Genomic DNA, 26,230 nt, shown 5'->3' with positions numbered 1-26,230 from the left:
GAGAAAAGATGGAGATATATGTGTGTATATATATATATTTTTTTTCCTTTTTCAATTTCAACCCAAAAATATTCCAGGAAAAGATGTAGAGGCCGGGTCTCTTCAAAGGATATTTGTTACCAAGGACAGTGGGCTGGCCTACAGCCAGGCTACCCCAGCCCACTTCTCCCTGCTCACTCCAGGAAGGGAGAAACAGTGGAGGTGGGGGAACAGCTGGGAATGGGCCAGGGCAGTGGTGGCTCTGGGGTAAGAAGCTGGGCTAGGCTGAGAAGAGGTGGGAGCTGCCATGCATGGTCATCTTCGCCCAGTGACACCACAGAGCTGCCAGGGCTAAGAACCTGCATGGGCGCGGGGGAGGCAGGCTAAGCGGGAGACTGCAGCTCAGAGTTGCCCTTCCCTTTCTAGCTGATGATCTGCCGGGGTCGCCCGTAGCCTGTCATGCCAGCCTGCGAGGCCCCTCTGTTGCTGCCCATTTGAAGGCCAATGACGTGCTTCCCCTCCTGCAGTTGGCTCTCTGTGAACTCTCTCTTATGCTCCTGGGCTTTCCTAGAAGAAAAGGAACCAGAGTAAGGCTTGCTAGAACTTAGTGTTTTCCAACTGTCTCCTGGTCCCCATGGCTGCTGTGATCAGCTCCCTCCCCTTCCTGTTTGTCTTCTCTTTTTGCCCTGAGTTTGTCTGGCTCCAGTGGTCAGAGAGCCTGATGGAGCACATGCTGGTAAAAGGACTGCAGAAGTAAGACCTCATTTTCCCCGTCCAACACCCTTGCCTGGGATGGACGTTCCTGGCTCTGCTACACCTGATCTTTACCACAACTGACCAGCCCAAGCCACCCCAACCCCACAAAGAGACCCAGTAGCCACATACTTCATAAACCAGTTGGGATCTCCACGGTAGTGTCCATCGTTCTTGGTCACGGCCAAACTGCCCAAAGCCAGTAGAGTCCTCTGCACTGTTGACAGATCCTTGCCTATGAGAAGAGTGGCCAGGGAACCAACTTCAGGACCATATAGGCAATACCTGCCCAGACTCAAAAATGGTCAAACTGAGAGCAAGTGGCAGTATGTGGAGAGGGTTCAAGAGACCCTCTTCTGAGCCCTGAGGATGGCGTGGTGTATATGTTATAGTCTAGGATCCAACACAGGCCCTCGTACACAGAAGGGAAGTGCTGTACCACGAAGCTGGTCCCCGTTCTGTGCTCTCTTGGCCCAGCCCATTCCTGCTCTGCACAATCAACAGAGCTGGCTGTGGCTATTGATAGCCCCTCTCCTTGCAGGATAGTCTTGCTCTCCACCGGCCCACTGGCTCCAGCCCTTTTTTTCTCTGTACCTTCATAGAGGTCAACAGTCTGGAACATGTCAGTCTTGGTGACTCCATAATCCTCAGCTGCCTTCAAGAATTGAGCCACCTGTTCCATCTGCTTGAAGACCATGGAGGGTGGGTTCTCGGGCACCTTCACTGGCTTGGACCCCTCGGGGTACAGACTGTTCACCAACTTGCTCAGAATCTGGCAGGTACAGAACACAACTGAGCACTCAGCTCGGGGCTGTCTCAGAGTTTGTAGGGTGGCATACACATCCCTAAACCCCCTTTGCAGGGGGTTACTCACCACGCCATTCTTCAGCCACACCTGGAAGCCCAGGCGCCCACGCTCTGGGCGGCCTACATCAGGGCCACACTGTATTATAATCCACTCCACTAGTCGCTCCTCCAGCTCCTCGTCATACTTCTTCTCAATTTTGGATTGCACTTCACGGCTCATGCCATAGGATGGACCCTTGTTGGCCATGTTGAGGCAGAGCTAAAGCAGACAGTGTGGAGAAGAGAACTCAGAGCCAAGGAATTGCTTTGCTTCACTTGTACTATGCAGGCTTTTCACCATGAGGGTTCCCATATGCCCTAGACACCGCAGCATGGCCTAGACCAGCCTTACCCAGCTGCTGCAGAGACTCCTCTGGACTTGAACCTCAAGAAACAAGGTCTTAGATATTTATCAGTCTAGAGCAAGAGACTGTCAACTTTTTATGTAAAAGACCAGAGTAAATACTTTGCAGACCATATGGCCTCTATTGTATGAAAATAGCCTAGTTGATTCATAACCAATGTGTGTCAATAAAATTTTGTTTATAAAAACAGACATCAGCCAGGAGGTGGTGGCACTCGCCTGTAATCCCAGCACTCGGGGAGGCAGAGGCGGGCAGATTTCTGAGTTCAAGGCCAGCCTGGTCTACAGAGTGAGTTCCAGGACAGCCAGGGCTACACAGAGAAACCCTGTTTCAAAAAAACCAAATCCAAATAAATAAAAAACAGACATCAGGCTGCATTTGGCCTGTGGACTATTTTGACAACTTCTGGCCTAGAGCCAGCCTTCCCTTCCTCCACCCCTCTCCTCATTGCTTTCTTTCAGCATTACTGGTAGAACCCAGAGCTTCACTTAGAGAGGGAAGTATGCATTGCTAAGCTTTGTTCTCAGCCTTCTCTTTGTTTTATAGTTTGTGTGTTTTTGTTGGGTTTTCCCCCAGAAAGGGTTTCACTGTGTGACCTTGGCTGTCATAGAACTCTCAGGTAGACCAGGCTAGCCTCCAACTCACAGAGATCTGCCTGCTTCTGCCTCCTGAGTGCTAAAATTAAATGTGTGCTCCATGGAAGTCTGGCTAGTGTCATAGTTTTGAGGCAAAGTCTCACTAATTTGTACAGGAAGGTCTTGAACTTGGGATATTCCTGCTTTAGTCTGTGGAGTAGCTGAAATTAAAATCCCTTCATTACCTGGGCTGGCTATCAAGAGCATTCTTTCTTTGCCAAGATTAGCCAAAAAAGTACCAGAGAGGTCTTCCAGAAGCCATGTTGTCCCCCAAATTCAGCCAGCAGATATATTTGTCTAACTACCAGGTGCCACCAAATCTTTTCCTCTGACCTAGAAGCTGGAAGAGCAAAGTTCATCCTCCAAAGTGCAGCTGACAAAAAGACCTGATAAAGCCACCAGAGTCCAAGCGCTTGGAAAGCAGCTGCATTCTCAGGGAGAACCAGATGGAAGATGCTATCATGCCCGTGTCAGCCAGTTCTGGCCCTTGCAGTAGTGAGAGGAACCATGCAGTCAGAGTCCTCCAGGGATATCCTAGGGCCGAGAATCTGCCAGCCAGAGCATGCATGGGAAGCCTGGCCTGTATGTCAGCTGTTGCCTCAAAGGCCTGTGCCCGGTAACTCTCTGGGGAGGAAGGCAGCAGAGCAGGCAGGTAGGTCTTGGGTAGATAAGAGTCAGGGCTGGGGCCAGACCCAGTCAGCAGAGGATACCCTGAGTAGGATGCCATCTGTTGAGGTATCTGAAGAACTTGGTAAACCAACCCCTGCTTCTGAGAGGTAATAGGTTGAGAGAAAAATGTATGAACGTGGAGCAGTTGGCAAACTCCCCCACCTCCTTCTCATTCATGTTTTGGGACCTTCTCCACGTCCTCACCCCAGCTGTGGTGGTGGTAGGGAGTGGAGCAAACATTAATTACTACATGACTTTGGTCCTGGGCCAGCTGTCAGACTGAACATCCTGCTGTCCCTTCCCCTGTGCTGTCAACCCTCTTGTTATGAGCTCTCTATGAAGTGGGGCCAACAGTCTACTCAGAAAGCCGGGAAGATGCAGTCTATAAACACAGGAGCTTAACAGAGCTCTGGGGGTGGGGGGAGTACTTTAACCAGTGAGTTTACACAGTAAACTGATCTTCCCTTCTCCAGTTCCCACCACCATCTCCAAAGCATTCCCTGAGCCCAACACCAATTTGAGAGAAAAAGAAACAAAAACCAGAAGACTACATCAAAATGATAGCCCTAGAAGCATCTCACTTCCCTGAGGTAAAGGAGAGGGGACTCTCACCAAGGACATGGATTTCTCAGTACCCTCTCCCAGCTGCTGCTGGAGGACTCAAAAGCCTGTTTCTGTTGGGAAGCTGTCCCTCCCACACCCCACTGTGTGGCCTGCCCCCCACCAAGAACTGCTGGAACAAGGAACCACAAAAGCCACAAAGCAAATGGAGCCAGGTGCCTGCAGAGCCCCTTCCTCTGAGCCTCCTCAGACTATCTCTACCACTGCCCCTCCCAGCCAGTTTCTAGCACCTTACAGTTTCCTTCCATTCCTGACCATGTTTGTCTTGTCACCTGGCCACTAGAGGAAAAGATAGGAGAAGAGTGTCCTCGCACACACTCTTCAGTCTGCAGGAAGTTCTGAACAGACAGTATCCACTGCAGGGCCAAGAACAAGCCATGGTGACAAGAGCGCTCGCTGTAGCCCTGACATCTGTTAGGGCATGCTCTCAGGATTCCATGTGCCCCTCACAGCTCCACCCAGCACCGCCCTTCTTCCCTATCTCTCCTGGTGGGAAGTGTGAAGTAAAGAGTCCAGAGAAGTCTCTGAGAAGAGGAAAGGAGAGGACAGATGAGCAAATAAGAATAAAATATATGTGTGTCCAAATGCCATGATGGAATATATCACTTTATATGTTAACTAAAAAAAAAATCAAGTTCTCATCTTAGAGGCAGCAGGGATCGGAGAGGGATCTGAAAGTGGTGGCTTGCAGCCTGCCAGGGTATTTCTAGACGGAGTCTCCGGTACAGAACACCTCCATGATTTGCAGTTTGGTGTCTGTGGCCATCTAGCCCTACAGTCAGCAAGTGGAGAGGGTAGGCTGCGGAAAGCAGGCGCTCCGGAGAACAAGCAGAACCAGGATATATCTGCCTGTGGTACCCCAGCCCACAAAGCAGCAGTAAGGGTATTTATGCATCCCTGAGGGATCATACCTAAATTTCAGGAACCCAGACGTGAATACTACATACAATCTACTACATAGATGTGGCAACATCCCACTGACATCCTTTAGATAGCCCCAAGGGGAACCACTAAGACCATTTGGAAGGGACAGGTGTCCATGGGCTGCCCAGTCCCAGTTCCAAAGCTCCTCCACCTGTCACCTATCTGCCTACAGTAGACTGGCCTCCTACTTTCAGACTGGACCGAGCTGCTACCCTATCCCAGGCTCTTCCGAAGCATTAACTTTCTGTGGGAGAGTGCATACTTGCCAGGTGTAGTACCCGAGGGGTTGATCCCTGGTGCTACAAACTATTAAGATCTCTAGTACTCCACTGTCTGGGGGGGGCTACCTCCTGGCTCCCCGAGGTTGCACAAGCCCTGGGGACCATCAAGGAATCACTGCTTCCCACAACTTAGCCCCTTACCTTTCTGGAGATCCTGAGATGGAGTTGATCCCTTGACCTCATTCAGCCTCTGGGCCTAACACACAGCCCATAGGTGGGACAGTGGCTGAAATGGGAGTCTCCCTCTCACCCCAGTAACTATCCCCGCTGATCCTTTCACCCCAGTCAAGTCATCCTAGACATTTTAACTGGACCTTTTGCCTAGTCTAACTCTGAGAAGGGTCTCCAGAGACCCAATTCCACCCAGCAAGCCAGAGGAGACTGGGGGAGCCCCCAGCTGACTGTGACCCCAGCCCTGCCTGGTAGCACACAACCCTGCTGCTCCCGTCGCTCACACTTACAAGGTTTAGTCGGTTTTGTGGACTGGAAGGAGTGTAGCTTCTGTGTCTGAGCTGGGGCAGACAGGCTGGGGCGCAGGCTGGGTGAGGGGTATAAAGGCCCCTGAGGCAGTGATGTCACCCCTCTGCCGGCCCACTGGCACTGATCCCCCTACCCCCCCAACCCCCGACCATCGAAGTCTGCTTGGCTCCCCACCCCCGGACGCCCCACTCACTCCAGATGGGCTCCATATTTGGGGAAAGACACCAAGTTGGAGTAGTCTGTCGGGGGCAGCCTGAGACATTCTCTGCATGCTTTGGAGATGGTGCGGGGTTGGGGCGGGGCGGTGCTGAGGGCGGCGGGAAAAACCTTTTATGGGCAGGACCCTGAAAACCTTCCCTGCTACCCCGACTTGGGTCTGCTCTTCAATGAGAAAGAGAGGAGGAGGCGTTCTAGAGAGTTTGGCGCTACAAAGGAACCATCCTGGGAACTTGAAAGGGACAAACAAGCCACCTTCTCGCAAGGCTTTAAAATCCAGTTGGTGGAAACTAGTCTGGACTGCAGCCTGGCTGCACACCAGGCACCCTGCAGAGGCCTTCCTTTCACTTCATGCTCAGCTTTGTTATAAGGTAGCAGTTACCACCCTGTTTGACAGCTGAGAAAACTGAGGTTCAGAGTGACTTTTCCCCAAGTAAGTGGCAGAACCTGGGTATTCCTGCCCACTGGGATGGTCTGCTTCTAGTTGGAGCTTTACTAGAGGGTGACTTGCTCAGCTGGCACCTTCTAGAGCAGTGACAATGGGGGGATATTTAAGGCCTGGCAAGGCTGGTGACACTAGGGTAAGGGGACTAGGAAACAGTGTCACCCTCCCTCCCTTCAAAACAAGTCCTCATCTTGGAAGATTCTACTACCCCAGAAAGGGTCCTCACTCCTCTTGCTTGTACCGAGCTGCAGCGGTCTTGGGAAGGGACAGGTGAGAGGGGCTCAGAGGTTAAAGACAACTGCTATCAAGCCTCGTGGTCTGAGTTCAATACCCAGAACACACACAGTGGAGACAGAACCAGCTCTCTTCTGACCCGCACATGTGTGCTATATCTCACACACTAACTGAATGCAACCTTTTAAAAAATTTTTTTGAATGCAACTTTTTAAAAGTTAAGGCTTTAGTGGTATCTCTGAGCCCTGCCCCTAATTCTGGGAACTTCAGGAAATGGAGAGGGGGAGGAGGGAAAAGGAATAGAGGAAAAAAAAGGGACCTTCAGGCAGGGTCAGTCTCACCCAGAACTGGCTACCGGTCAGAGAGGTGCAACCTCAGCTCCACCTACTACAGCCAGCCTGGCTAGTTTAAGCTGGTGGTGCACGGCGCTACAGCACCTCCTCATGGCCTCTGAAGGAACAAGCCACCTTCTTGCAAGGCTTTAAAATCCAGTTGGTGGAAACTAGTCTGGACTGCAGCCTGGCTGCACACCAGGGGCCGTGCAAAGGCCTTCCTTTCACTTCATGCTCAGCTTTGTAATAAGGTAGCAGTTACCTCCTCAGGTGACACCTGCCTTCCAGGCGACTCCCAGCCACTGATTTCACTGAACAGGATCCTCAAATCACATCCTTTTTATAATCTAAATAAAAACTCCCTCCTTTTAGATCCTGCTTGCCATAGACTCCTGAACAGCCTTTAAAACCTTGCCCACTTCAGGTGTAGCATGGGCACAGCCTGGATACCCACCTGCCTAGATGGTTGGAAAGGATGCTGACCTTTACAGGGTGGGCACAGGCAGGTACCGTGTGCCTGCTGGAGGGTGATATCACTGGTAGAAGGCACAGACACACTTCAGCATCCTGCTTCTGTCAGCAATGCTTGTGTGGGACACATGCTTAAGGAATTAACGGGTGGCCTGAGGATTTGGAGGAAAACCCTGGTGGAATCAAGGAACGTCAGTTCCCAATGTAGCCATGCAGAAGAACGGGAAGGGAAGGCCAGAATAAATGGGACACGGAGGCTCCTGCATCTCCCCAACACATCCGTAAGACCCCAGATCCCAGGTCTGGTTCTTTATTGAATGCACTTGTTCATAGAAAACAGAATGGCAACCGTAGCATGGAGAGACATAGAACAAAGCTCAGAGACAAGGACCCGGACCTGCCTCTTCTCCCAGCCCAAGAGCTATAAAAACATGGTGGAGAATGAAACACATTCCTGGGGCCCACTCTTGGCATCTGGAATGGACCCGGTGGAGTGAAGGGTAGTGAAGGACTAGAGTGGCCAGGGGCCAGAGTTAGGTGACTCTGTAAACGCCAAGGACCAGAATGGCCAGGGACCAGAGCTGGGTGACTCTGTAAACGCCAAGGCTCTTAGGCCTATGTGACTAACACAGAACTTGGCTAAATACTGGACGGAAACTCAGAAACCAGCCCTGAGTCCTTTGGTGAGACAGGGCCAAGGACACACAGGGACCTGGCATGTCCCTCCCTTTCTAAGACAGGCACTGGGACTCCTGCTCCCATCAAAGAGGCAAAAGGGACTGTGTGCTTGGCACCATTCCATGGCCTCTGGACATTCTTGGGCAGTGTCAATGGCACTGAAAGGCCCCCATCTGGGGCTTGGCAGGACTGAGGGTGCGGAAGGGGCCAATGAGTTGCCACTTCCCACCAATCCTGGGGCTGGCATCATTCGAGTGGCTGGTGGGATGAGGTGGCCTCTGAATTCAATCCCCAGATAAGAAGACTCAACCTGGGCTGGCTCTGACGGCTGAAGAGCCAGCTCCAGGCACAGGTCAAGGAGGAGGTCGTACCTAGGCTCCGTGTAGGCCTTAGCACCAAAAGCCTGGCACCAGCTGGCCAGCCCCCAAGGTCTCCTACCTGCATCCGTCCTGGCAGGCCAGAGTGGGCAGTGATAGCAGCCAGCTACAGACCCAGGGAGAACTTAGGTCCTGGTGCTGGACAGAGAATCAGGCACCAGACTATGGTCCTGGAGCAGAGCATGGGAAGGAGAAAGGGCTGTGTGTCCTAGGCTGAGAGGACAGGAGGGAAGGGCAGAATGCAAGGCGTGAAATGGGGCAGGGCATTGCCGTCCCGCCTTCCTCTCCAAAGGACAAATGGAGAGCCAGTGGATAAACAAGACAGATGGACGGACGAGGGTCCTGAGGAGGACCCAACACTGAGAAGAAAGCAGCAATCTGGCCAGTGTCTGGGGAATGCGGAGCAGGCCTCCTCCGCAGCAGAGGCAACTGCAAGGCTCAGTGCCACCAGTAACTGTCCTGAGTCAGGCCCGGGCTGGAATCTCGCTGTCTTGCCACGACATCCAATGCTGGGCGGCAGAGCTGGGACTCATACCCTTGATGCTCCTGCGGCAACTGGCAGGTGATGCAGGGGCGCTGGGCCCACGAGGTGAAGCCTGGACCGCAGAGGCTGCTAGAAGACGTAGATCTTGTCCCGCTGTACGGTGTCCAAGTCATCATCCAATGTCAGCAAAACCTAAGGGTGGATGGATGGTGGGTCAGACACTGGGAAGGAGGGGCTGTCTGCTCTACCATCCCTCTGCCCTCAGGCCAGGCACATCCCACATACCAGGAAGGACCCAAACATGGCAATGGAGGACAGGAAGTGCCAGATGTCGTGGTCATCGAAGAAGTCAAGGAGAATGCAGTCGCGGTTGTGCTCCCTGGACTCCGCGGGGGTTTTCTGGCAGGGGACAGAGCCAGCAGCCTACTGAGTCTGCTCTGCAGGGATCGGCTCCACACCCACCTCCGACCCACTCTATGGCACCCCCTTGTCCCTGCAGGAGAGCATCCTGTTCTGGCCCACGCCTTACTTTGACCCACCACAGCTAACAACAGCTTTTCTCAAATACACTGATTCTGCCCTTCCCTCCTTCCTTCAGATTCATCTTCCCTTTATAGCTGTGGGCAGGAGGCGGTCATTATAGCTTCTACTCAGAAAGCCAGGAGGGCCCAGAAGCCCCAACTCACTGCCTGCCTAGGGCTTGGCCTTGCTTTCAAATTTCCTCAGGGTAAGCCGGGCAGTGGTGGCACAGGCCTATAATCCCAGCACTTGGGAGGCAGAGGCAGGTGGATTTCTGAGTTCAAGGTCAGCCTGGTCTCCAGAGTGAGTTCCAGGACAATCAGGGCTATAGAGAAACACTGTCTCCAAAAACAAAAACAAAACAAAAAAAATTCCTCAGGGTAGATTTCTCCCATCTACTACACCAGGTCAAGGCTGTGATCCTCCTGATCCTCCCTTCTCTGCCCACAACCTTGCTGCCACAAACATTTTCTGACTCTATGTCTGGTACATCCTGTGCTGAGGCCACAGACCAAAACACATCTGACCCCATATAGTGCTAGGTCTTTGCCAAGCTCCCAAACCAGTGTGTTCTCACACATCAAAGCTTTGGTCATCCCACCCTGTGTGACAAGGTGACAGTGCTAATGCTATGTAGCTCTATCCATGAGACTTCCTGGCCATGAGCAGAGCCTGCCTCCTCCAAGAGGCCTGCCTCTCCTAGGCCTCCTGACTTAGAGGCCTCGCCAGTTTCTCTTCTGCACATTTCACTACCCTGACTTGATTGTTTTTCATTTCAAACATGAACTAGGTGTGTGTGAAATAGCTCGGGGGCAGAGCACATGCTCACCAAGTGCAAGGACACTTGATCCCTGGCTTTAAAATGACAAAAACCAGACAAGAGCTAGCAGTGTCTCTCTTTTGCACTAGCCCGTGAGCCTAATGCCACGTAGGTGGAGGCCATGCTATGTTCCTTTCTACTTTTGTTATGGTTCTTGCTTTTCGAGACAGGTTTCTCTGTGTAGCATCTGGCTGTTCTGGAACTCACTCTGTAGAGGTTAGCCTTAGACTCAGGTATCCGCCTGCCTCTGCCTCCTGCGTGCTGAGATTAAAGGTGTCCACTACAATGCCTAGCAGACACTTTCAGTGCTATCAGAGACTTATGGTTTGATGCACACCAGGCGTCCTTTGATGCACTGATGTGTCTGGCTTCAAACGCCAGCTGCCACGCACTAGCTCTGCGCTGGGGGAAGGCCCTGGGCCTCTCTGAAACTCAGCTGCCTTTAAAGTAACAGGTCCAGATTTCCATGCTGGCATACAGAACATCAGGAGGCTTTAATGACAAGTCACTAGGGAAGGTCCGGGTGGCCGTGGGTTAGCCTGCTACAAGAGGCGACGGCTCACCTGCCACGTGCTGAGTCCCTGGAAGAAGAAGAAGAGCGCGAAGCCCCAGACCACCGACGTGCAGACGATGCAGAGCAGAGGGACGAGTTTGATCCTCTCGCCGCTCCGGAGCTAGGGAGGGAGGCTCTGTCAGCCCGGCCACCGCCCTCCTGCAGTCTCTCACCTGGGACCCTCCCAGATTTACAAGCTCAACCGAGTCTCAGGCTGGCAGCCTTGTGCCTTTACCCCATGCCCACTCTGAACACATCCCTGGGCCAACAAAAGCACTGGATGGGAGATCCCTCACATGACAACCTGGAGAGCCACCAGTGCTCAAAGGCCTGGCCTAGCACAGGTTCAAGAACCCAGGCTAAGGGTGTGGCCTGGTGGCAGAGCACATCCTAGCAAGCAGCTCCCAGGAGTATTTACAAGAGACTCAGGCCGCCCAACCACCCAAACTTCACTGGCATAGACATATGGACAGAAAAGCTTTCTTTCTCCCAGTGCCCCACTCTGTCCCCATAAAGCAGAGTGGCTGCTCCACCCTTTCCCATTCACCTTCATAATGATGTAGAAGGCGAAATAAAGCAGCAGGTTGCAGATGCCAATTGCCAGCAGGTAGGAGGCAAAGTCATTGGGGCGCATGATGAGTCCGTACGCAGCCCTGAAAGAGGGAGTAGGTTCTGGGGGAGGTGGGAGGGCCTCACCTCTGCCCACACTCCCACCATGCTTCATCATTGTTTTGGACTATATTCAGAGGCTCACAGAAGGTTCTAGAAGCCCAGAGTTCTTCAGCCCCATTTCTTATGTTCAATGCTTAAAAACTGTCCACAGCCCTTAAGTCAGCCACTGGCCGACTATGTACATCCCCAGCTAACTGCACAGCCAGCGGCCACACTCACAGCGACCAGTTGATAATGTTGCCCATGACCAGAAGCACCATGCGGTCCTGGAGGGAAGCAGAGACACGGGGACTGAGAGGGAGAGAGAGGTGGGGAGGGAAGAGGTAGAAGGCTCATGTCAGCCAGTCCCCACCCCACCCCTTGGTTCTCTGACACACCGTGATCCCACAGGGGGAGGAGAGACAGAGGAGGAAGGAGTTGGGGAGCTGGGCAGGTACCGTGTAAAGGGGTCCGCTACACTGCCGGATACAGTCTGTGTAGAGCACGTGGAGGATGCGGCGGAAGATACCGGAGTCTGCAATGAGAAGGTGTGATGCTGACAAGGTGACAAGGCATGGCTGAGTCTTCAGAGTGCACAGCTCAGCAATGCCAAGGAGTGCTCTGAACTTCCCGCCCAGGGATTCCTCCAGCCCGGTCCCTCCAGTGTCCCCCTGCCCGGGCATGCGCTCACCCAGCTTCCAGCGGCCCATGTAATAGAGCTGAGTGCTGAGGAGCAGGGTGGAAATGATGTGGATGACAGAGAAGACGACCCAGAAGGCTGTGTTCCCTTTGCCAAAAACCTGTGGGGAAGCCCGCGGAGTGAGGGGCGAAGAGGGTGGCTGCTCCCGTGGCCTACGTCTGCACCCTTACTAGCACAGGCTGCTGGGTTAGACTCGATTACAGAGGGGCCAGGATGGCCCCTTAGGGAAGCAGCAAGCAGGATCTCTCCTGCAGTGGAAGACAGGATGAGTGCACACGCATGTAGGGGGTGGGGGTGGAGGGAAGGAATGTGCTTTTCCTGCGGGGTGTGCAGAGTAGACCAGGCCCTCACCACGCCCAGGACGGAGAAGAAGATGACAATGGCCAGGCAGGCGTACGCGCTGTAAGCACTGGCGTTGATGTCTGGGTGCCGCTTCTGGTAGAGCTTCAGCATGCAGAGGCCAGCAATCATGTACATGAACGAGGTGTCTGGGGAGGAACCGGCTGTTAGCTACAGCGACACCACAGGGACCCCACACACAACTCCCAGCCTCGACAATCAAGAGCTTTGAAATGCCATGAGCAAGATGAAGGAAGGGTCAGAGCTTCAGCTCCAGCCCCATAAGCTGCCCCTGAATCCTACTAGTCTGTTAGTTCCCTGGACTTAAGGACAACTTAGTTTGAGGGTCTTAGCAGAAGAACCCCCTGAAGTTAGGGAGCGTTTCCTGAGTTTCTCAGAGTTTCTGTAAGCTGATTGAGAAGGAGGCAGCACAGCCAGCCATCTTCTAGTATGGGAACTGCTCTCAGAAGCCAGCCTCAGAGCCTCCTAACAGCTGGCGACCTGGGACAGCAGATTCAGCCAGATAAAAGGCAGCACTCACCAAACTGGAAGTTGGTGTAGTTGGGGCAGACGTGGTAACAGGCACTAAGCAGACCCTCCATCATCAGCGCCGTGCCCATGGCATAAAATAGACCAAAGTGTTTGGGGATCCCACACTCCTGTGAGGAGAAAAAGAAGGAAGAGAAGTACAGGTGAGGTGGGAAGAGAGGGGACCCAAGGGGTGTGGAGGAGGAAAAGCCTGCGCTGTGTGGTGAGTGGGTAGCAGGGTAGGTTGTGCAAGATTGGGCTGAGAGGATAGGAGAAGCCAGGATAGACCTGGGCAGGGCAGAACAAGGCAGGACAGGAGAAAACAGCTGAGCAGGAATGGGTACAGAGGGCCAGCTGAGCCAGAGTAGATAGGGAGAGTGGAAGGCAGGAGAGGGCAGGGAAGATGTGGGCAGGGCAGAAGCCATCAGGGCAGGGTAAAGCAGATCTGACCAGGACAGGACAGGGTAGACCTGGGCAAGGCAGAGCAGACCTGGGCAGGGCAGGGCAGGGCAGGGCAAACCTGGGCAAGGCAGAGCAGACCAGGGAAGGGCAGGGCAGGGCAGACCCAGGCAGGACAGGGCAGATCTGGGCTAGACTGGGCAGGGCAGGGCAGACCTGGGCAGGGCAGGGCAGGGCAAACCTGGGCAAGGCAGAGCAGACCTGGGCAAGGAAGGGCAGGGCAGGGCAGACCCAGGCTAGACAGGGCAGACCTGGGCTGGACTGGGCAGGGCAGGGCAGGGCAGACCTGGGCAGGGCAGAGAAGGGCAGACCTGGGCAGGGCAGGGCAGGGCAGGACAGGGCAGGGCAGGGTCTGGGCAGGGTAGTGTGGGGCTAGATGGAGCAGAGTTGGACTGGGAAAGGTCAGTCCGCCAGAAGGAGGCCATGGTGGGCTGTGGCTGGCTTACCAGAGCATAGAGGTCATTTCGCAGCAGGGCCCGGTTATGATTGATCTCCCGCTGCAGGATGATGAGCAGGAAGAGCAGCCCCAGCAGGATGTACCCCAGGTTGCTGAGGATGTTGTTGAAGGCGCTAGAAGGGACAAGACAGGCTTAGCTGAGACTAGGACCATCGAGCCCTTCCTCTCTTCTGCCCAGCAGGCTTCACAGAGCCCCGCCCTGCCTACTCTACCCACCCCTGGGCCCCCAGCACAATCCCCACCTGAGGTTGCCCAGTGGGTGGGCACAGAGGAAGTTGTAGTAGCAGATGTCCTGGTTCCCTGTGACATTCACCACCTGTGTGTGTATGGGGGCGGAGTGGGGCTATTAACATGCCTGACTCAGCAGGGAGCCCATGCCACACACCCTGGGCCCAACTGGCAAAACAAGAGCAGTACCAGCTTGGCTGAAGTGTGTACACAGTAACCGGGCTGGTACTCCTTATAATGCTAAGGTGGCAAAGATGCCTTCATCCTCTCTATTACAGTGACTAAAATTCTGGAAGTCCTTGCCTCACAGGAAGGGGAGGAAAATCACATTTATAAAAGTCCTGTGACCTCTGTTTCGTGGGCCCCGCCCAGCTTCATGCTGCCCCCAATCTGCAGATGAAGAAACTGGAGTTTAGAAGCCTAGGGCCTCACAGCCAAGGCAGAGTTGGGATTTGAAACCTGCTCGAGTAACCTATGACCTATGTTCACTGCAGAGTGCCAGCAGTGGCTCTGCAGACTAAGGCAGAGTCACAGACCAAGAGGATCCACCCTCGACCTCTCACCGTCTGGTAGGTGATCACCAGCTGCACCACAGGAAGTGCGTAGAAGACCGCAATGGTGGCTATGTTCCTGGGAGGGAAGGGCCGAGGTAAGGTTGGCAGGACCTGAGGAGCCGCCCTATGCAGTTACGGGAGTGCCCACCTGGGTAGCCCACTCACCAGAAGTAAATCTGGTACTTTTTCCGCAAAACACGTTTGTCCTTTCGTGCCAGATCAGCCACACAGAGGTATTGCTGAGGAGAAGCAGGAATGAGCCCCACTGACCCTGATCCCCAGGTTAGGTAGACAAGTGAGCTTCCCTTAGACAAGCCGGAACTCAGTGGGCGGGCTTCTGAGGCTCCTCACTTCTGTGGCTAAGCATGCCAACAGGATCTGCTCAGTTAGCCCAGACTTCCCCAGATCAACTTCTCCTGGGGTCCACCCGCCTGCCCCAGCTCGGCTCTGTTCCCTCTGCCTTCCAAACACAGCACAGCCATGTGCTGGGGGAGCTGCTCAGAGTCCCTTCCTCCAGATCTGACCGGGCAGGGTAGGGCCAGGCTCTATGTCACACCTTGGTTCGAATGACGTTTTTGTCTGAGTCGATGTCAGTCAGTGTGTCATAGTCGTCCTCTTCCACGGAGCTCATGGAGTCCAGTCGTGGCCGAGGACCCACTGCGTCAAAGGAGCGGTCTAGGGATGACAAAGGAAAAGGAGGGTTTGGGCCAGCAGGACTGAACACTGGGTCTGCCCCCACCCACCAGAAGCAATGTCAAAATTATTCAACAATGCGGAAGAGGCAAACTGTGGGCCAGAGCTCAGAGCAGTGGGGCCCGTGGCCCGCGCGCTGGGAGGAGACATACTCCTAACTCAGTGGGAAGTGGTGGGAGCTCCGCCAGGACCGTGGAGCAGGAGGCACTGCAGCCCTGCTCCACTCCTGGCTCTGGTCCCTAGGCTAAGCCTTCCAGGCCAGGACACTGAGTGGACCTCAGACACACTAACCGGATTGAACTTAGCCAATCATGCAGATTAGAGGTGCCCAGTCCTGTTGGGTTCTGAGAAGACATGCCATGGCCACCCCTGAGCTAAAGCCCTAATACACAAACAAGGGCTTGAGGTAAAAAACACCATCTCCTACCTCCAGAAGCCTCCTCCTGTCACCTCACCTGACCAAAGCCCCTGGAGACCAGGTGACACCCAGATCCAGGATCCCTTGGCCAGCAAACCAGGGAGGGAGGATACTGACAAGAGGACATCGAGGTGGGATGCTGATGGTGACCAATGGCTATCTTTCTCAGAAGACCACGGGCCGGCACAGATGGCACTTGCTAGGAAAGCCATGCATAAGCATCTTTCTGGTCCCAGAGGCGGCCAGTTCCATGGACTGACCATCCTGGCAGGAATTGATTGGCAGGGCGGCCCTACCCCCTCCCCACATCTACCCATGGCAATGCACAGCTGCCGCATCTGGCCAGAGGGAAGGCGCCGCTTGAACTGGTCGTGCCCTTGAAAGGAAAGGGAAAGTTACAGGGGAAACCGAGGCCATGGAGCAGAGAGGAAGACAGGGCAGAAGAGCAGCCCTTCCCTGGTTCCAGCAAATGGCAGAGAGGCAACCGCCCACCAGGAAACTCCACCTAGTCACCAGCAGCCCTGGAGCACCCCCTGCCTGGCCCACTCACCCTGGTAGCTGTAGGAGAGGTCCCCTGAACCTGTGCTTTCAACCAGCCCGTCAGTGGATCCGGAGCCATTGTCTGCAGGCAGAAATGGGTGGTGAGGCAGGGAGCGGCAACCTCAGGACAAGAGACTAGATCTGCTCCTAAAGACTTCAGAGCAGCAGCCAGGGCACAGCCATCAGGAGTGGCGGCAGAGGGAGCCATGGCCGGGCATGGGCAAACACAGTCCTGACTGAAACGTACCAAAGGAGCCATAGTTGTAACCCTCGTAAGGGGCACTGCCAGGAAACGAATCAGCCAAGACCCGAGGGTGACCTGCAAAGACAAGGCCTGTGAGCAAAGGGAGGCCTACAGCCAGGGGAGGGGAAAGGAGGACCTAGGAAAGACAGCCAGAGGAGCCAGGCCAGCCCTCCAGAACCCACCGAACCCTCACAATCATGTCAAGCAAGTGTGCCACCCTGTGTCCTCCTGTAAGAGGGGACAACCAGACACAGTGGCTCATGCTTGCAACCCTAGCACTCTCCACTGGCTTAAGACAGGAAGACTGCTATACGTTTAGGGCAGCCTGGGCTACTACAGACTCAGTTTCAGGCAACTCTGGGCTATGAATGAGATCTTGTCTAAAAACTTTAACTAAAAAAAGAAAAGAAGAGAGAGAGAGAGAGAGGGAGGATGATCAAGGGAATAACGCATCTAAGCCATCAAAGAAGATGGTATCTGTGCCCGGCCCCTCCCGAGGAAGCGCCTGTGCTTCACACTCCTCCCCTGACAGCAGCTCCTCTGCCCACAGCACCTGGCGCTTACCAAGGAGAGAGGCTGAGAGAGAGGTCCAAGCAGGAGGGAGGGCAGAGAGAAGTGATGGGAGAGAGAGAGAGAGAATCGGATGTTAACAACCTGAGGCTGAGCCGCACTGCCTGAGACCCCAGGACGGGCACAGGGCAGTTTCCAGTGTCAATGGAAGGGTAAGCCAAGGCCCCAGCCTGGTTCCAGTTGTGAAATGTTACTCCTAGGCCAGAACATAAAGAAGCCACCAACCCACCCTCCTCTGACCATTCTCCTTTCCATCCCTGCTCCCTCCTGTCTCCCCACAACAGATCCCCGCCAGCCCGACCCCTGGAGATACCACTTTCTGGGCAGGCTCGGTCTATGGCCACCAGCAAGGTCTTCTTTCTTTGCCTGCAGGAATTCAGAGGACAACCGAGGCAGGATGAGGACTCACCGGAGGCTATGTTAGCCTTCCTTCTGTCCTCTCTACCCATCCTGATCCTGGGTTCCGCCCACACCAGGAGGAACGGGGTGTTCCCAGCTTGGGAAAGAGCAATGGCACGGGCCTGATTTACAAAGGACTGGCTCGTGGATCACAGATCAACAAGTTCCTGTCTTGGAGTGCTCAACACCCCAGAGTGGGGATCGGCCCCGCAGCTCCACCTCACCTCCAGTTCTCCCAGCAGGCCAGCAGCACAGTCAGCAGGTAGAAGGACAGGAATATGCCCAGGCAAAAGAGCATCCCACCAACGTAGGCCTCAGCTACAGGGAGGACAAGGTGAGTGTGGTGAGACCACAGGAGCTCTCCCCACCCACCTCTGGATGCCCAGGGACCTCTGGGATCTGGCTCCTCCCCTCCTGAAGGCGATGCCCAACCAGTATGAACACCTGTCTATGCCTCAACTCTGGCATGAGCCTCCCTGCTCATGGTGTTCCCTAAGGCTTTCTCTCCTACCTGGAGTCAACTCCATGTCGACCTAAGCTTCCAACTACAGCTCAGAGATGGTGCCCTCGACAGTCACACAGTGACCTGCCTTTGCCCATCACAGCTCTCTGTACCCTACACAGCCCTCCAGCCCCTCCTTCCTAAGAGCTGTACTGCTAGCACACACCAGGGCTCAGTAAGCACCGAGTCCCCTTTCTAGCACAATCCCTAATTTGTCTCTTTTGCTTTTAATTAATCAACTTAGTGTGTATTGGGATTATAGTCGCATGTTTAAGATGCATTAATTTTTACTTTTTATGTGTGAGTGCTCTGCCTGCATGTATGAGTATCACCCACAGGTGCCTGTGAAAGGCAGAGGATCAGATCCCTTAGAACCAGAGTTACAGGTGACTCGTGGGCTGCCACGAGGAGGCTGCTGTGGAATAATACCTGGATCCTGTGAAAAATCACAGGTGTTCTTAACAGCTGAGCCATTCTCTCCAGTCCCTTGTTGCTTTTTATTGTTACTTATTTTGCTTTTTTGAGACAAGGTCTCATGTTCAAACTGGCTTTGATCTCATGATATAACCAAGGGTGAGGCTGGGCTGCTAATCCTGTCTTAACCTCCTGATGCTGGGATTAAAGAGGGCGTGCCATCATGCCCAGCTCCTCATTCCCACATTAGAGTCCACAGCTTAGAAAGGACTCCATTAAAAAATTCAATAGACAGTGCTCAGCACTGACTAGGGGCCCAATTCTGACACAACTGAATGTATCCAATGGGATAGTTTTTACTATTTCTGTCACAGAGACAGGGAACAGAGATTCCCCTGCTAAGAGGCAGGGTGTGAATGAGAACTTCCTCAATTTGGCCATGGACCCTGTCCCATACTACACAGGGATCCATCTTCTGAATTTCTCTGGCTGGAAGAAACCTGCCTTCCGCTGTCCCAGCTCCGGCTGGGTAGGAGGGTCCTCGCCACCCCTCCCATCCCGAGAACAGCTGCTTTCTTGGGTCTGAGGGCCTCAGGGAGCTTTTTCCATCATACCCAGGTGCTCACACTTACACGTGACAGCCTGAGAGACCAGCACTGACAGGGTTTTCTGACGGTGCCCTTGATCCACTGGTTCATCTGGAAGTAAAATGTCAAGAGTGGAAAAAAAGTCATTGCTGGGAGTCGAGCTAAGGCTGAAGGAACCAGGCCTTGGAGAATCTGGGGTCCAGACTTGTGTCCCAGTGGATCCACCAACAGCCACATGGTCTTGTCTATCTCCGGGGAAGCCATTGAGGCTGACCCATCCCAAACCAGTCCATGAAACATACCTTCCACAAAAGGGTAGAAGGGCAAGGACCCTCCGCAGGCCTGGTCCTCAGTCTTCACCACCACCACCACATAAAAGCTGTTGCTGGGGAAGTCTTTCCGCTGCAGGGGGAGGAAGAGGAAGAGGATGCTGATGAGCATCACTGTTGTCTTTTTCTTAACATGAACTTTGGACCGGAAGCTACAAGTGTCTTTCTAGATAGTTTTACCCAATCCTTGCCTAGATTGCCTGCCTCACACTTCTGTGATGCTGACGATCTAATGCATAGCCTCTCAACTGCCAGGCAGGTGTTCTACCACCCAGCCGCACCCACAGGAGAGGAGCTGCCATTACTTTTGTCAAACGGGCCTTGAGAAGTTAGGGTTAGGGCCCAAACCCATACCCACGCCTGGTGAACAAATGAGCCCGTATGCAGTCCACGCAGCCTGTCCTGGGCACCAGATGGCGCCACTCACATACACCAGAGAACACAGGAGCAGGATGTGGGGGTGGTGAAAGATCAAGCAACAGTAAAAGGCTTCTCAACGCACCACAACCGAAAATCATTCAAAATCAAATGTACACTGCACCCAAGGCACTTCTAAAAGCCCTTGGCCATGCTGTTATCAGGTGACGTCACCTCAGACTTGATTCTGAACACACATGTGCTCTTGGTACCACACATGCCATCAGAGCACACGAAGCCAAGGCAGACTGTCTGAAACTCAGCTTGGATGCTAGAGTATTGCACACGCTGAAACGCAGTGTGTTTACTGCACAACCCAAGTTTTCTGCTCTCACAGGAACATTCAGTAATGGAAAAAAGACTTCTGGTGTTTTCCTACTGTCCTATCTCAAGTGTGCAAAGATAAAAATCAATGCACCTTGGGTCTTCCTGGAATGTATTAAGGATGTTTGATTTAAATAATTATTCTGAGGTGCTAAAGAACTCAATGAGTTTGATTTGGGATTACGACAAGATTTTTTTTTTGGTTTTTTTCGAGACAGGGTTTCTCTGTGTAGCTCTGGCTATCCTAGAACTCACTTTGTAGACCAGGCTGGCCTTGAACTCAGAAATCCGCCTGCCTCTGCCTCCCAAGTGCTGGGATTACAGGCATGCGCCACCACTGTTTGGCTACGACAAGATTTTTAATAATTTCTTTTTTAAAAATAGAGACCGCCTCATGAATTTGCATGCCATTTGCACAGGGGCCATGCTAATAATCTATACCATTCCAACTCCAGTATCTGTGTGGCTGGAGAACTCAATAGTTTCTAAAATGTCCCTAAATGTGTCTCTGCCACGTGGTACCATACATTGATGCAAAGTGGCACCCTCAACACTGATAATTATAAAACAAAAGGGTGGTTTCTGAGTACATCTCTGCTGCTCTCCTGTAGCATGTCTGGCCTGTACCTCCATGTTATATCTGAGTAAAATCCTTTGCTGATTTAAAAAAACAACAAAAGTAAGAGCCAGCGAGATGACTCAGTGGAAAAAAGTTTCTCAGGGACAAAGGGGTCCCAGTGAAAAAGTTTAAGAAGCCCTCTCATAAGGCAGAAATGGGGACAGGGACAGGGTGTGGAAAGCCTTCTATTTCAACAGCCAGCCCCGTTCATCCCTCAGAAGGGCATGTGCATTTCCTACCTGCACAGTGATGGCTGCCTTCTTGGTCATAGTCTGGTACATGCCGATGAAGGCTACATTGTTGTCCAGATCATAGACTGGGCACTGTGGAGGAAGGAAAAAAGAGGCAGATGGATGGGCCTGTCCCCTTTTCTAATGTCCCAACTACTTTCTGGTACAGGATAAAATGACAGACAGCTTACCAGGACATCTTGAATGGAGATGACTGAGCAGGGGAAGGCCTTCTTGGAGGTCACCTTGACGATTACAGAGTCCACACCATCAGGAAACTCGTATTTGAAGTACTGAGAACAAGGAAGGGCAAGGAGAGTGCCATCTCAGTCTCAGGAGGGCAGGTGTCTCAGGAGGGCGCTCTCCCTGCCCCTCTGAAGGGATCAGTCTCCTGCAAGGGAGCTTTCAGAATCTTCTTGGCTCAGACAATGAAGCTACTTTTGGGGAGAAAAGCCTTGACCATGAGCAGCCAGTCCGGATGTCTCTGAGCACCAATACGCTGCCCGTCAGCTGGGCACTCACACAGGACAGTGCCCGAGAGGCAGAGGAGGAAAGACAGCGAGCAGACTCTGTCACTGCACTGCCCCTGCCTGTCTATCCACACGGGAGCTTCCAAGAGTCGCACCTTAGAGACTGGATGAATTTGCTGGTCCTAGCAACCCCATACCTACTTCTGCTCCAAGGTTAGATCTCCCCCAATTTCCTTTTTGTTGATGTTGCTATATTGAGATAGCAAGGTTTCTTTTTTGGTTTTTTTTTTTTGTTTTTTCGAGACAGGGTTTCTCTGTATAGCCCTGGCTGTCCTAGAACTCACTCTGTAGACCAGGCTGGCCTCGAACTCAGAAATTCGCCTGCCTCTGCCTCCCAGAGTGCTGGGATTACAGTCGTGCACTGCCACCGCCCTGCGATAGCAAGGTTTCTCTGTGTAACCCTGGCTGGCTTAGAATTCACTATGTAGACTAAGCCGGCTTTGAACTCAGACATCCACCTGCCCCTGACTCCCAAATGCAAGGATTAAAGGCATGTACGACCATGCCAGGCTGAGGAACCCCATTTTGATAAGGAATTTTATTTACCTGGGGCTGGGCTGCAGTGGTATTGAAGGTAAACACCTCCCCAGTCCTGCAGGGAAGAGAAGAATCCCACAGTCGCTCTCAGCACTTGGAAAGAAGGCTGGGACTACATGGGCCCTCCCTCTTACCCTGAATACCTGAGCACAAAATTGTCCACACGGTTGACTCGGAGCTGATAAGTGGTATTGACTGGTGACAGGGTAGACACATCCACATAGAAAAACTGGATCTCAGACTCATTCTTGGTGGGGGGCTGACACAGAGTTCGTTCAACTTTTTGGTAGAGGTACTTCCGCTGATATCTATGGTCCAAGACAGATAGGGTGCAACTAGTCCCTGTCTGCCTGCGTTCTTCCTGTCAGGTCACCATACCTCCCATTCCCTGGGCTGACAAAGTTATCCTCCTGCCACCGGGCTCAGGAAGAAGGGAGAAGATACAAAAATGTTCCCCGGGTGAGGATCCCTGAAAACCTGGCAAGGCTGCCCCTCCCTCTATCCCCAGGTCCTACTCACAGCCCTCGAAGGATTAGGGGCACCTGGAAGGACACAACAGCCTCCTTCTGGCGGACCACGAATAGCAAAGGCGCCCCTTTCTGCTTGTTCAGGACATTCACAGACACTCGCACGCCCTCGGTCTGCAGAGAAGGAAGCATCCTCTTTCAAACTCAGCCCACTGTTCCTCAAACACATGACTCTACAGACTGCATGCTGAGCTCTGACCTACGCTGTCCATCCTGGCGAGCCAGAACACTGTCTGTGCTTCTCCTTGTGAGGGAACAGGCCGCATTTCTGGAAGGGACTGACACTGTCAGGTCTAAGGCTCAAAGAAGCTCGCTCTTGGAAGATACAGGTATGTGGAGCAGCAGAGACCATAGAAAGTTCCAGGATAACCCACATGCACACACATGGATACAAACACGTGTATACACACACGTTCCTGTGCACGCACTGACACGGGAGGGCAAGAAGTGCCCTCAATCTTCTTCCTTGTGAACTAGGAAACCAGCAAGAAGCACCAGTTCCACTACTGCTCTGGAGGCCAGAGCCCTGCAGGGAGGGGTGTAAAGGAACTGTGTCGAAATACAAGTTGTCTCCCTAGTTCTGACCACAGGCCAAGCTGTGAAGTGACGTTCCATCTGAACCTTAATCCACCCTCTCTAAAAATAAATAATAAATAAATAACCCAGCCTCTGCTGCTGTGGACAAAACTACACAGGACAGTGGACGTTTAAAAGTGAAGAAATCACAACTGCAGACAACTAGGTACTAGGCCGCTGAAACCAAATCTAGGGGTAACGTTTCCCTAAGGGATAGGTGCCACTTCTGGGATGATCCTGGATATGGGACTGAAAAAGGGAGATCAAACTTCAGGGTAATGGATGCTGATGGTAGATCCGTGGCCTGCCAGAAACCAAACTCCTCTCCCTCTCAAAGAAAGCCTCAGGTGCCCTGGACTCCAGTGCTTCCCAGTCAATCCAGATTGGGCCTTGGAAAAAGAACAAGAGAGCTAGGCAGGCCACACAGCCAGGCAGCAAGCATCTCCCAGGCCATCCTCAGCGTCCCCAGCTCTGTCAGGCTTCTACTTTCACTACTGGGGAGAAGTGAGTAAGAAGTTGGAGATAGTTCTGCCTTAGAAACAAACTCCCTTTTCTCTTGCCACTCAGCTTTCGAGGGCCTTATCTTGTCACCTTCAACTTACAAGGCCAGCTGGCTTTCTGAGGCAAGGAGGGTCTGTCTCCTTCACCTCCCTGGGACGTGTGACCGAGCTTTCCAGTTCTAAGTTGGCCCCATCTGGAGTTGTCTGGGCATGCAAGGCTGGAAGCCTATTTTCCCCTCACCCCGACCTCACAGAGCTGCCAGATTGAGAGCCAGGTCACGGAGCAAACCAGACCAGTCCTGAACACAGCTGGTGGCAGGGAACTTCCAGGGAATGCTGATGGAAACCAGGTCTTGGCAAGGGGAGGGCGGTTCAAAGGCTGGCAGGGAGGGCAGGGGCAGCATCAAGTCCAGGCCGGGCGCCCACCCTCCCGGTCGCCCGTGGGGTCCTGCGCTCACCCGGTTGCGGGTCACGGTGTGGTTGAAGGTGTAGATGTTGACCAGCTCGCTGTTGACGTCGTCCGAGTAGGTGCGCTCAAACTCCGCGTCTTTCTGCGAGACGTTCTTGGGCCCCAGAGCCCCCAGGTGGCTCTCGACGGCGGCCACCAGGAGCACGCACAAGGGCAGACGCCAGGCGTTCATGGCCCGGGGCGGCGGGGGCTGAAGACCGGACGGCGACTGGGCGCGTTGCGGCTGCCGCAGCAGCTTCCAGCATCTCACCGGGACCAGAACTTTAACCCCGGCCTGAGATAGGACGCGTCCCCTCCCTGGAGACGCTCCTGGGCCTCGCGCGGACCCCGGCTCGCGTGGGCGGCACCGCGACCCGCAACCCCAGCCCGGCCCAGCCCGGCTGGGGACCCGGCGTCCGCTCGCGCCCGGAGAGCCGAGGCGGTGATGGCCCTGGCCCGGAGGCTTCCCGGACGCGGGCCCTTTAAGGGCGGCGGACGCGGCGCAGAACTCTGGGCCACCAGGCGCCGCGCCGCGGTAAACAGCGGGCTGCGCCCGCCCGCTGACGTCATGGGAAACCGACGCAGATTTAAAGGGCCAGGCCTCCTCTAACTGCTTCCTACGCAGCCATCGCCGTCTTCTTCCTTCGCCGTCCTGTAAGCGTCTGGAGTGATTTTTTCCACGAAGGATCACTAAGTATTGGATTCTTGTTTTTGTGGTCCGCGTGTTTTGGCTTTTTGAAATGGGGACTCACATAACCCAGGCTGGCCTGGAACTGGTGGTGTAAGTTTGGATAGTCTTGAACTCCTGATCCTCCTCCCGCCTCTACTGCTTGGTATTGGCTTTACTGGCGAGATTCACAGTGCCCAGTAAGTGCTGGTTTTGTTGACAGATGATCTTTTTTGCTCAAGCAGGAATTGTACCCCCAAGCCATTACCCCAGCATCATTTTACCCCCCTCATTGGCTCATAAAAACTGAAGAAGTGCCTTTCCACTGAAAAAGGCTCAGCTGCCTCTCCTCTCACAGTAGAGGGGATAGCCATAACCAAGATGCCTTCCCACCTGTGAGCTCTGTCCCTACTCTGCAGAAACCGCTTTGTTTGTATGAACAAAGCCCACGGAAAGATTCTAACCTATAGTTGTCAATTGGCAAGACCTTTTTGAGGAAATATTATGGTTTAGGCTTAAAAGAGCTTTATACCCTTCAACCCAGTCATTCCACTCCAGGGACTGTGTCCTACCACTAAGAAATACAAATAAAATATGTGGGCAGCAGTTTGCATCCCTGTGATCTTGAAAAAGCTCAAAGGAAACTGTTCACAGTGAAGGGAGAGGTGGTTAGAGGCACTACTCTGAAGCCAACCAAATAGAATCTTAACATCGAAGAGACATCTAAAGAGGGAATTCAAGAATAACACTATATAAGTGGTATGTAATCCAAATTTCAGACATAAACAGAAAAATATGCACAAGAGCCGAGCTGAGATGGCGTAGCCGGAAAAGGCACTTGCCATATAAAGGCCTGGTCTGAGTTCTACACCTGGTAGGAGGGAACTAACTCTACAGATTTATTCTCTGACTTCCACAGACACCTGGCAACATGTGCTTGCACACGTCACACACAGACACACAAATAATAATAAATGAAATTTAAAATATATCTTTGTAACGTTCCAAGGGTAGATGAGGTGTCTCAGTGGGTGCAGGTCCTTGCCTCTGCCGCCTGATGACCATCCCTGGGACCCACATGGTGGAAGAGGGAAAAACCTGACTCTGCAAGTTGCCATCTGACCTCCACATGCATGCTGTAGCACATGTGCCTCTGAACTACACATATACACAAGCAAATAAAGGTAGTTACGAAGAAACAAACACACATAGAAGGTCTTGGGTTCAATCCTGTTAGGAAAAGCATCCGCTCAGGAAGCCCAAAGCCAAGTTCTCAGCACAAAGGAAGATTTCTTTGCCACAGAGGCACAGAAGGCAGGGAATAAGAGGCAAAGCCAGGAGACAGGAGGAGGGAGAAGGGGAAGGGGTATCTGTCTGAGGACAAAGAACTGATCTGGCTAGAGAGGGAACAAATGTGGCACTTAGGAAAATGATGGTTTATAAAGGTAAAATGGGAAAGCCGTGTTAGGATGAAGTGTTAAAATTTAATTGGCATGTTAATTAGGAGAGCCAAAGGGGGCTTTTTGGACTTCCAACATTTTGATAGCTGGACCTTGGTAAT

General features: G+C 53.1%; 2 protein-coding genes across 4 annotated transcripts; both read right to left on the bottom strand.

The window, feature by feature from the left end:
* Window positions 1-21: 21 nt before the first annotated feature.
* Window positions 22-5,838, bottom strand: Tagln (transgelin). 2 transcript variants are annotated; one of them, XM_052188443.1, is made up of 5 exons: window positions 5,747-5,838; window positions 1,607-1,798; window positions 1,327-1,504; window positions 865-967; window positions 22-546 (listed from the first exon to the last, which is right to left on the bottom strand). In XM_052188443.1, exons 1-5 carry the CDS (start codon window positions 5,822-5,824, stop codon window positions 402-404), a joined length of 696 nt encoding a protein of 231 aa, XP_052044403.1. In that variant the 5' UTR covers window positions 5,825-5,838; the 3' UTR covers window positions 22-401. The 2 variants fall into 2 exon arrangements, with proteins under 2 accessions (XP_052044403.1, XP_052044404.1); XM_052188444.1 differs by lacking the exon at window positions 5,747-5,838 and adding an exon at window positions 5,535-5,641.
* A 1,671-nt stretch (window positions 5,839-7,509) lies between these two features.
* Sidt2 (SID1 transmembrane family member 2) lies at window positions 7,510-24,534 on the bottom strand. 2 transcript variants are annotated; one of them, XM_052188434.1, is made up of 27 exons: window positions 24,013-24,534; window positions 22,471-22,592; window positions 22,095-22,259; window positions 21,961-22,006; window positions 21,076-21,177; window positions 20,894-20,977; window positions 19,268-19,367; window positions 19,011-19,076; window positions 17,687-17,780; window positions 17,377-17,429; window positions 16,497-16,568; window positions 16,260-16,331; window positions 16,023-16,085; window positions 15,155-15,273; window positions 14,764-14,837; window positions 14,608-14,674; window positions 14,059-14,132; window positions 13,806-13,929; window positions 12,914-13,031; window positions 12,385-12,521; window positions 12,025-12,133; window positions 11,792-11,868; window positions 11,574-11,620; window positions 11,230-11,335; window positions 10,693-10,803; window positions 9,076-9,189; window positions 7,510-8,982 (listed from the first exon to the last, which is right to left on the bottom strand). In XM_052188434.1, exons 1-27 carry the CDS (start codon window positions 24,193-24,195, stop codon window positions 8,920-8,922), a joined length of 2,562 nt encoding a protein of 853 aa, XP_052044394.1. In that variant the 5' UTR covers window positions 24,196-24,534; the 3' UTR covers window positions 7,510-8,919. The 2 variants fall into 2 exon arrangements, with proteins under 2 accessions (XP_052044394.1, XP_052044393.1); XM_052188433.1 differs by lacking the exon at window positions 16,023-16,085 and having other exon boundaries at window positions 24,013-24,286.
* Window positions 24,535-26,230: the final 1,696 nt, after the last annotated feature.

This window comes from Apodemus sylvaticus, chromosome 7 (genome assembly GCF_947179515.1).
Source record: "Apodemus sylvaticus chromosome 7, mApoSyl1.1, whole genome shotgun sequence".
NCBI classification, from domain to species: Eukaryota; Metazoa; Chordata; class Mammalia; order Rodentia; family Muridae; genus Apodemus; species Apodemus sylvaticus.
Note: the sequence above shows the minus strand (reverse complement) of the source record. Positions and strands in the feature narration are given on the sequence as shown.

Coding starts and splice junctions, on each gene's coding strand:
- Tagln (XM_052188443.1), bottom strand. CDS start 5,824: ATGCAGAGAATGTCTCAGGCTGCCCCCGACAGACTACTCCAACTTGGT. Junction 1,799..5,746: donor AAATATGGAGCCCATCTGGA/GTGAGTGGGGCG, acceptor TGTCTGCTTTAG/CTCTGCCTCAACATGGCCAA. Junction 547..864: donor GATCCCAACTGGTTTATGAA/GTATGTGGCTAC, acceptor CTTTTCTTCTAG/GAAAGCCCAGGAGCATAAGA.
- Sidt2 (XM_052188434.1), bottom strand. CDS start 24,195: ATGAACGCCTGGCGTCTGCCCTTGTGCGTGCTCCTGGTGGCCGCCGTC. Junction 22,593..24,012: donor ACACCGTGACCCGCAACCGG/GTGAGCGCAGGA, acceptor CCTTCTCTGCAG/ACCGAGGGCGTGCGAGTGTC. Junction 21,178..21,960: donor CCACTGCAGCCCAGCCCCAG/GTAAATAAAATT, acceptor CCTTGTTCTCAG/TACTTCAAATACGAGTTTCC.